Source organism: Apus apus, chromosome 7 (genome assembly GCF_020740795.1).
Source record: "Apus apus isolate bApuApu2 chromosome 7, bApuApu2.pri.cur, whole genome shotgun sequence".
NCBI lineage: Eukaryota > Metazoa > Chordata > Aves > Apodiformes > Apodidae > Apus > Apus apus.
The window spans coordinates 2,977,794-2,987,654 of record NC_067288.1 but is presented as its reverse complement, the minus strand read 5'-3'; the positions used below and the strand labels follow the sequence as shown (position 1 = coordinate 2,987,654).

At 56.3% G+C, this 9,861-nt stretch overlaps 1 protein-coding gene across 5 annotated transcripts; it reads left to right on the top strand.

Moving 5' to 3' along the window:
- Window positions 1-701: 701 nt before the first annotated feature.
- Window positions 702-8,841, top strand: KIAA0040 (KIAA0040 ortholog). 5 transcript variants are annotated; one of them, XM_051625051.1, is made up of 3 exons: window positions 712-725; window positions 2,031-2,152; window positions 6,519-8,841. In XM_051625051.1, exon 3 carries the CDS (start codon window positions 6,630-6,632, stop codon window positions 6,954-6,956), a length of 327 nt encoding a protein of 108 aa, XP_051481011.1. In that variant the 5' UTR covers window positions 712-725; window positions 2,031-2,152; window positions 6,519-6,629; the 3' UTR covers window positions 6,957-8,841. The 5 variants fall into 5 exon arrangements, with proteins under 5 accessions (XP_051481012.1, XP_051481011.1, XP_051481010.1 ...); XM_051625050.1 differs by lacking the exon at window positions 712-725 and adding an exon at window positions 1,261-1,394; XM_051625052.1 differs by lacking the exon at window positions 2,031-2,152 and having other exon boundaries at window positions 702-725.
- The last annotated feature ends 1,020 nt before the right edge of the window (window positions 8,842-9,861 follow it).

Genomic DNA, 9,861 nt, shown 5'->3' with positions numbered 1-9,861 from the left:
AAAAAAAAAGAGAGAGAGAGACGGGCAGAGAGAAAGCAGCGAGCGCTAAACGGGGGGTGGCAACCCGAAAGGAGCTGCAGTCAAAGCTGGGGGACGCCAAACCCCTGCAGAGCCATCCTCGGGGGGAAGGGGAGCAGCCCCCCGGGATGCCCCCTGCCTTGGGGAGGGGACAGGCTGCAGGGTGGCAGCTCCAGCGCTGCTTTTGGGGAGAGGGGAAGGAAAAGACCCCCCTACCCCCCCCGCAAACCCCTCATCGCGGCCCCTCCGAAAAAAAGAAAAAAGAAGTTTCCTCCTCTGCTCCGAAAGCCGGGCAGGGAGAAAACACTCGGTTCTTTTCCTTCTTCCCAGCACAACTTCTGGCCTGTTCCGGGCCTGGTGTTGTTCCTCACCCCACCCTACCCGCGCCTCTTCCCTAGACTAAACAATTCCCAACTTTCCCAGCTCTTCCTGAGCGCCCGGGGCCGGCAGCGAAGCCTGGAGGGCGAGGTGGGGAGTTGGGGGGGGGGGTCCCGTTTTTATTCCCCATCCCTCCCCCCCCCGCCCCGGAAAAGCTTGGGGGTTGTAGGAGGGCAGCGGAGGGGGCCGGGGAAAGGCGGGGAGCCCAGGTGGGGCCCGGGGGGGCCGGTCCGGGGGCGGGAGGGGCGGGACGGGGCGGCCCGTTTCCCCCGGCAGACGGGAACCCTCGGCGGGGCGGGCGGGAGGAGCAGAGCGGGGCGGCTGGGAAGGTAGGTCGGGTTAGGGGTGGGGGGGGTTGCCGGGAGGGGGATCCCCGAGAAGTGGGATCCCTGGGAAGTGGGATCGCCGGGAACCGGGATCCTCGAGAACCGGCATCCCCGGGAACCGGGATCCCCGAGAACCGGCATCCCCGGGTACCGGGATCCCCGAGAAGTGGGATCCCCGGGAACCGGCATCCCCGAGAAGTGGGATCCCCGAGAACCGGCATCCCCGGGTACCGGGATCCCCGAGAACCGGGATCCCACGAGGGTTCGTCCTTGGAAAAGTATCGTCGGGAAGAGGGGGGGGGGGGGGTGGGGGTCCCGAGAGAGGGAATTCCCGGAAAGAAGGGTCCAGGAAGAGGATCCCCGGGAAGGGGGTCGCAGCCGCTGGGCATCGTTATCCCGGGCTTTTTGTTAAACAAACCCAGGTTTAGGGTTTGGGGTTTTTTTTCCCCTCTTTTTTTTTTTAAATTGTTTGTATTTTAAGGCTGCCTCCTTGCTGGCCGTGCCCCCCGCGGGGGTGAGGGGGGGGTTGCTCTGGGGCTGGGGGCTTGGGCAAGAGGCGGGTGGGGCCAGTGACACTCGGGACATGGCGATGAAGAGCAACCAGCTGTCAGGGGAGATGTGTCAGAAGAAGGCCTGCCCAGCCCCGGGGCTTTTGGGGCACGACAGCTAGAGGTAAGGCTTGGCCGACACCTTTTGCTCTTGTTTCTCCCTTGCAGCCCCCGGAGCCTCCTGCAACCAAAAAAAAAATGTGGGTGATCCCCCCCACACCCCCTCCTAGGGATGGCCAGGGGTGTGGGGCTGCCTGTGCCATCGCCCTGGGGGAGACAGGGATGGCTCGGAGGAGGCACCAGGGATGACAGCAGGGCTTTGCTACAAGGGGAGCTGGTCTTTTTTGGCCAGAAGTGGCCCCGATGGCAGCTGCCCATGAGCAGATGGCGATGGAGGAGCAGGCTCCCAGCAGCAGCTTGCAAAATAGTTTCACTTTAACCCTGTTATCCAACATTCCTATCAGGAGTTGTCCAAAATCGCTCCCTTTAGGGGATGAAAAGCATCTACGTGCGGCTTCTGACGGGCAGGTTTGGTGGTGGTGGGAGTAAGGCGAAGCTTTAGTTGGTTTTTGTTTGCTCGGGGGTGGCTTTTGGTGTTTGGTTTTTAGCCCTCGAGGAAGGTCTCTTGTTGCTGCTGCTGCGCTCTGCGAGACCGGCGGCAAAACTTGTGTTATTCACCATTTCCAAAATAGTAACGTGCAGTCCCAGCTGAGGAAGCTGCTCCCCCTCAGTGTCAGGTTTCATCCAGTTTTCCTTTAAGTCTGCAGGTGCAAATGGGAAAATGGATGTCACTCGTGGCTGTGCTTGTATCAGAGTTCCCAGGCTCCGAGGGCGAAATTAGCCTCTCCAAGCCTGACTCAAAGCTGCCACTGCCTGTGGAAAGTAGGTATCATCTGGTATAAAGCAATTCACAGGAGAAAAAGGTCAAGTTTAGGTCTGTGATTGCTGCTTTGCACCACCTGGCCTCAGCAGAAGTGAGGTCTCAGCCTCACTAAGGAGACAGAGGTGGCTGCAGCTCAGATGCTTTCATGTCACCTCTTCGAGTCCTGACTTGCAGCTGGATGCCAAGTGCAGGGGAGTTCAAATAACCTAGAAGTGATGGGGACCAAACCCTGTGGGTCATGACCTGTAGGTCTGGTGTCCTCCAGAGCTGCCCCTGCTCTCTCTGTGGAAGCAGGGAGAGGCATCTGCGAGCAGCCGTGCTCCCAGCCTGAGCCGGGCTGTGTGTCAGCAGAGAGGAAGGAGCAGGTCGAGCTGGAGGAAACTTCGCACAGGCAGAGCTGAGCCTAAAGGAGTTGCAAAATTAGGTTGTAAAATGTCTCCAGCTCTCTCCCCCTCTGCCACAGTGTGGCAGTTTCCAGCCCTTTGCCCACCTATTTCCACCAAACTGCAGCTTCTCTGCAAACTCTCCCTCCATCCCCAGCTGCTGCGGTTGCTCTGCAGCGCGCAGGATGTGGGCAGGCCAGCCCTGCCAAGGCAACCCCTCTTGTTTTGATTGCCCCATGCTCAGGCTGGCAGCCTCTACCTCCCCAGCTCAGCCAGGCAAGCCCTGCAGGCTGAGGGCTTGTGGTGCCATCCCAAGCTGGCCTTCAAAAGACGCCGCTTGTCTTCCACCCACGGCCGCCCGTAACTCTGGAGTTGGTGGCAGATGCTCCCCACCCTTGAAAACAGGCTCCTGGGGAGCCAACGTGGATTAAGGAGCTTCATCTTGGACGCCCAGCTTCGATTAGAGCTGAGGCAAGCTGTGCAAGCCACAGCCACGCCGAGCTGCCATCCGACGGAGCCCTCCATCCCCAGTGAGTGACCCTGTCAGCTTTCCCCTGACCCGCTGCCAGCACCAGCTACCCAAAAAACAAAGGGCTCATTTAACAGGGTGTTCAGCAGCCCTCCCAGAGGCACTGCCCTGTTTCCCAGTGCCTCCCTAGCCCCATTTTGCTGTCCTGGTCCCTAAAAAATACAGCCCGCCTGCCAGCTGCAGCTCCTCATGCATCGAGCACCCAGGTCTCACCCACGGCGGAGCCTGGTGCAGCTCTCCCCATCCATCCCCTGTCTAAGGGGAGAGGTTCATGGAGCAGCAGCATGGACTTTTCCTAAACTCAGCTCCTTGCTGCACACACAAGCTTTCAGCTGGCAGTGGGTGGCCTTGGGTAACCCCTCTGCCCTGGGAGTTGTGGCTCAAAAGGCACCAGTTTTCCTACTTTCCCCTCTTCCCTCTCCCTCCCCCCCCCACCCCCTTTTTTTTTTTTTTAACTTTAGACTGAAGGACCACTTTATTTAGCACACAGACATCCCTTCATCTACAAGACAAAAGGCAATGCACACACCAAAAATGAAAAGGCATTTGAAAACCAGCTGCATGGCCATGCTGAAAGGTGACCCTGGGATTTCGGCTCCTTGCCTGGGATGGTGGCAGGTACCTCTGCTTTCCCATTCCAAGGGATGCTTGACCCCATCCCTGCTGCTTCAGGCTCACCCAGGGCTGGGCACTTCCCAGGAACAAGCAGTCAGGGCCTTTGCAGCACATTGAGCTCTGCTTTAAAGTGGAAATATTTCAAAGGGCTCTGCTTTTTTTTTTTTTTTGCTTGCTTGCTTTTTGGTTTTTTTCCTCTGCAAACAATTAATGACAAGTTTAAGAGGAAGTTCCAGCCCTCCTTCCCTCCCCAGAAGTTTAGAGGCAATCAACGTAGAGCAGCTCAGTGCAGGAATAAAACTGTACATCCTGTTTTGTCTGAAATTAAGGCCGTTGTTGTTTTGGGGTTGGTTTCTTTACTTCTTTTTTGGAGTGAAGTGTATCGTGGGCGTCCAGTGTTCCTGCCTGGATAATGAGCCGTCAGGATATTTATGGATAAATGGCAAACCTGCTTCGTGCAGATGGTTCAGGCCCAGGAAAAGCTGCTCTGTTTGTTTGTTGCAGTTTAACCTTTACTGCTGCAGCCCTCCCTAAACAAAAGCCTCAGCAAGGATGAAGGGTGGGAAGGGGAACAGTTTTAAGAACCAGCTTTCACTGCTTCCCCCCTTGCCCTTTCTTTGCTTGTAATTCTGGCAGCCAGAGAGTCCTTGCTCATCTCCCCTGTGAGCAAAAGCAGTTCTCTCATGCTCACCACCAGCTCCAGGCAGGGAGTAGGAAGGGGATGGATGGGATTCCAGTCTTTGAGCCCTCCTTGGTAGCCTGTGATTTCTCTGCTGGGTAGACAATGCAGGGAGCAGTCAGTTTCCTGAGGGAGCAGCAAGTTTCCCTGTTCGGCAGCAGAGGTGGGGTGAAAGAGGCTCTCCTACCTCCTGCAGCACCTTCCCTCCCTCCTGGGTGCATGCCTGGAATCCTCACCCCAGTGCCCACCCCCCTGCTTTTCTACCTCCAAAAAAACCCTGCCGTATGTATCTTTTTTTTTTAATTCTCTTTTGAGTGAGCAGGAACTGGAAGATGCAGCAGACTGGACAAAAACAAAACAAAAAGGCAAAAAACCACTAAATGTCTTCATTTAGCCAAAGCCCAAACCACCTCCCAGAGTGCTGCATTTCATTGGGTTTATCTCAAATGAGAGTTTTTCAGAAAGGCACCCACAGAAGTGTGTGCATCCATTTGCATCAGATTTCCCACACATACATTCAAAAGAGAAGCCACCAGCTAATTGCAGCCAGCTCAGCTGCACTCTCGTGCAGATGGAAATAATACATTTGCAGTGGTCAGTCTGTTTCTGTGGGGACTGGGGAGGATAAACCCTTCTTTTAAAATAGGATCAGAGCAACTGTGAAGTCCCGAATTGAGAGCTCAGCGTCTACCCTGAAGCATTCAGCTCCTGGGGCCCTGGCAATCAGGTCCAAAAGCTGGTGATGACTGGTGAAACAAGACCTTGTGCAGCTTTGTAGGTCCCAGGGCAGTGTTTCTGAAGGCAGGTTTTCCCTTGAGAGCTGCTTTTTTGGGGGCTGCCCAGTAGCTTCCACTTCAGCAGCAGCATAAGGGCTATGGTTAGGGTTGGGTGGGACTCACAGTTTCTTTTTTTGGGCCAGGCAGGCAGCCTTGCTGTTCGTTAGGAGGAAAGGGTGTCATTGCAAAGCGAGGCTGGAGGGTTTGCAGTTGCATCCCAGCCAGGTGAACTGGAGCATCCCAAAACACCCAGTACCAGAGGACATCCCTCAGAAGGGAACTGCCAGAGGGAGAGCCAGGGAGTCAGTGGTCACAGGGGACAAGTGGAGCAACCCACTTCAGGACATCTTTGGAGTTCAGGCTGTACCTCTTAAGTTTTTGTTAACGTGGAACGTTGCCTTTCCTTTTACTGTGCCTCAGTTTCCTCTTCTGTGCACGTGGGAATTCCAGCATTCCCTCAAGAGGCTGCAGGGCTTGAATCACGAAGGCTGATAAAGGCACTGATGGAAAGTGCTGAGTGAGGGTGAAACATGGTATTAGAGCCTGATAGTGCTCCTGCCAGCTCTTCGTCTGCACAGCTCACAATTTGGGGGCCCCCATGTTGATCCAGAACTGCAGACTCATGGCACAAAGTTCCCTGCCCTACACACACACCCTTGGGAGCTTTTCCTGGCCCCAAGAGAGGAGGAGAGCCATGAGGAGGGGCAGGAGGGCTTTCCCAGGAGCCCGGCCACTCAGCAGCACCTCTCCCTCCCTGAGGGTGAGGAAAACCTTACGTCAGGCCACAGAAATGCTCCTCGGCCCTGCCCAACCCTTGGAGCAATTCCCAGGTGAGGCTCTTCCATCCCCAGCCAGCCCTCATCCTCCCCCATGGCTCCTTTGTGGCCAGCCCCAGGTTGCAGGGAGGTGACTGCCACCTGCGTGTCCCACTGACCACGGCCCCCATCAAAAATCCAGGTGGTTTAACCATAGCACCCCCCAAAAAAAAAAAGAACAACACACAAAAACCCAACAAAAAACCAAGTTGCCAGTTGTGCCCTGGGTGCCAGAGCAGCAGGACCTGAGCCCAGCACGGTGCCTGGGACAGGCTCACCTTGCCTTTACACAGCCTGGGTGCAGGACTGTGCCCTGCCCGCAGCAGCCATGCTGCCCATCCCAGACTATAGACCATGAAGAAACCCCAGGAGAGGTTGGGAGTCTGTGTTTCCCAGGTGGGGACACCCAAAGGACCTGGCTGGCAGCATCGCCCAGCCCCTGTGACCCCAGACCTCTCCAAGGCAGCAGACCTCTTACCTTGCTGAGGCTTTGGCTGTGCTGGCAGCACCGTGGAGAAAACTGCTGAGGGAGCAGGCACCTGATCCATGTGGTTTCTTGTCTCTGCAGGCATCTTCCAAAGACACTTGTGGAGCCCACCAGCTGCTTACAGGAGCTGAACATATCCCAGGAGGCCTTCAAACGGAAGGAGCAGCACAGGCAGCCTGCCCGGGAGCCAACATGGAGCAGAAGATCAGCTCTTTCTTTAATTCCATCTTGGAGCTCATCCGTACCAAGCATGAGGAAGGCATCTTCAACACTGTGTGCCTGGCCGTGCTGTTGGGTCTGCCCTTTGTTGTCCTCATTGCACTCATTTTCATCTGCTGCCACTGCTGCTTCTGCAGCCGGAGGAGAGAAAGAAGGAAAAAAGGTGGTCCCAGCAGCAACGGGCAGCTACACGCTGAGAGGAATAAGAAAAAGAAGAAGAAGAAGGATGAAGAGGACCTGTGGATCTCTGCTCAGCCCAAGCTGCTCTTGCTGGACAAGAGACCCTCCTTGCCCATCTAGCAGATAGGAGGGTGTTCACGCCTTCCCCTCTGAGATGCCACCAGTTCTTTCAGCTGGGCACTGTGAGGGGCCAGGAGATGCCCAAGCTGCTGCCACTTTATGGTGACTTTCAAAAGAGGTGGCTAATCAGCATCAGAGAGCAAGGCGGTTGGGCACAGGTTTATGCAAGCTCCTTCTCTCCCACCCTCAAGAGCATGCCCAAAGGCAGAAACCCCCACAAGTGACAGGTGTGCACAGGGACACGTGCCTTGCTCAGCACCTGAGGGTGACCTGCTCTGGGTACGTCCCTCCTTACTTATGTACCTCCTGCCACGAGAGCAGGGTGCACACTGGGCTGGCATGCAGCAGAGGCTGCAGGGTTCTCCCTCTGCACTCCTGTGCCAGCAGGTGGACGTAGACACGGGGCCACGTGCACTTGGTCTGAGGCACCTGCCTGCTCCCCCTGCACAGACAGGGATGGCTGCATGCACAGCAAGCACAGGCTTGGCCTCTTGTCCTGCCGTGGGGCAGCACAGCGTGGCTGCCCAGGCTCCGTCCAAACCCAGCTCACGTTGGAGATGCCAAGAAAGCCAAGTGCAGTTACCCCACAGCTCAAAGATGCCCCATCTTCCCAGCCACCAAACCAAAGGCGACTGAAGACAGATGCCCTCAGCCCAACCTTACAGACCTCAAGACACCATCTGAAGGCAGCAAGGCAGAAGGACACGTTGCCGCCCAGGCCAGAGGCAGGGAGGAGAGAGGAGGCTGCAAGACCTCCCCTTTTGCACCAGCACTTAGAAAAAAAATCTTCCTTGAAAGACTATTTTATACAGACTTACCTTAAGAGAGCCCACCACGCTACTGCAAGAGCAGAACTACAAGCTGAGGCTGTGTAAAGGCTTAGCTACGGGCATTAGAGTTATTTATTGAATGACTACTAAAGAAGAGCAGGACCAAAGGCCCCCCCGTCGTGGGGCTGGGCACACCGAAGCGGTATTGAAGCAGCAGACACACTTTCCCAGCAGGCTGTCCCCTCTCCTGGCAGCCCTTGTGCACACACAGACCCACGAGCACACGCTGGTGCCACGCAGGGGGCTGCTGTACGGCTGTCAAGCCACCAACTCTGGGATTTGGGATGTGCTGTGGGAGCAGAGAGGAAGAAAGTTCATGCCCACCGTCGTCCCCTGCTCAGGCGTGTCTCGTGCTGCTGGACCCAGCATCCCTCCTCTCCATCCCCATCTCCCTTGGAGGTGCAACAGCTTGACCGGGCACAGTCCTCCCCCCTGCTCTGGTTTTGACCCTCTGCACCTCCTCTGCCCTCATGCCCAGCCTACCTCCTGAGGAGCTGGGGGTCTCCTCTGCCCCCCCAGGCTCTGCCTCCCCCAGCTCCTTCTGCCAGCGAGGGATGCACACGTGTGATGAGAAAAGCCCCATCACATCTGGGTTTTGCCCCGCGTCTGCACACTGGATGTTTTCCTCCTGCTTTCTTCCACTTCTGGAGCTGCTGGAGCAGACTGGAGCTGCCAGCCAGAGCCAGGCACCCGGGAGACAAGCAGCCAAACCTGCATGGGCAAGCCTGGACAGAGCTGCTGGACACGACCCCTTCCAGCCCGGGTGAGGGCAGTGCTGCCTTTGCCCAGCTCCCAGGACACGGAGCAGCAGAGGGGGTGGGCAAAGCCACCGGTTAGAAGTGGATGCTCGTGCCACCCAGTCCCAGCACAGCCTGTTTTGTCCGACTGGGACAGGGCAGTGATGTTCAGACCACATCACGGGGTTTGGCTGTGCTGGTAACAGCCGGGAGACCAGGCTCCTCCTCATGCAGCCCTGGAAATTGACCCCATATGTGCCTTACTTTCCAGCTTGCTTTGTCAGTGTTGAAATAAAGTGACTCCCTTCTGCTTCAAAACAGGAAGCAACATATAAAAAGCTGTAAAAAAAGTTGGGATTTGCCACACCTAATCCTAGAGAGAAACATGAAGGAGTAGCTCTGGTCTCTGTCCCAAGCCCTCAGTCCCTGCAGGGCCCCAAAGAACCAACACTGACTGCACTTGTATTATTCCTTCATCCTTCCTTCCTTTCCCCCACCCAGATACTTTTCCCAGCTCTCCTGCCTCCATGCTCACCAGGTGGGCAAAGCAGCCTCCTCCATGGGCAGGAGAGCTGCCTATGCAGGTGGTCCTCCTGTGATCCAGAGGCACCAGCAGCCCTGGAGGAAAGGCGGTGCTGCCTGGAGGATTGGAAAAAAATCAGAGCAAAGGGAAGCACAGTGGGAGGGTAGAGGCTCACCTGAACAAGCAGGGGCACAGAGGCAGCCAGATCCAGCAGGCTGGAGCTGCCAGGCTTTGCACGGCACCCTGAAAGAAGGTCGTCCTCCCAAAGGGTTAGCAAGTAATGTTCCAGGTGGGGAAAACCAGAGAGCTGTCAAGAAAACATCCCATCCAGGCTTTGGGGAGTTCAGAGCCAGGTCTGAAGTTCAGGAGCTCCCTAAAATCATAATTCAAACCACTCCTAGGCTGGTGCTGGGAGGGACTAGGGTACAATCCTGCCCTGATCCATCCCACCAGCGGATGGTCTAAGCCTCTGCACCTCGGAGAGCACAGGGGCCTGACTTGCTTGGGGGTTGCCTGTTTTAGCCAAACCCTCCAGGGATCCAGCTGCTTCTTGGGATGAAAGTAAAAGAGCAGCAACAGCCTGAGGTGCAGTGGGACCCGCCACCCACCAGCAGGGCAGCAGCAGCCCCCCAGCACCCACCCTAAGGAGGTGGCAGGAGGTGCATGGTACGAACACCACTGCTCTCCAGCCACCCCTGCACTGCCTCCCCACCACTGCAGTTCAGCATCAGTAGCTAAATAGTCCAAGCAACAGAAAATAAAAAAACCAGCACTTTTTTGTTGTTCTTTTGGCGAAGTTTCTTTTTTAAAAAACA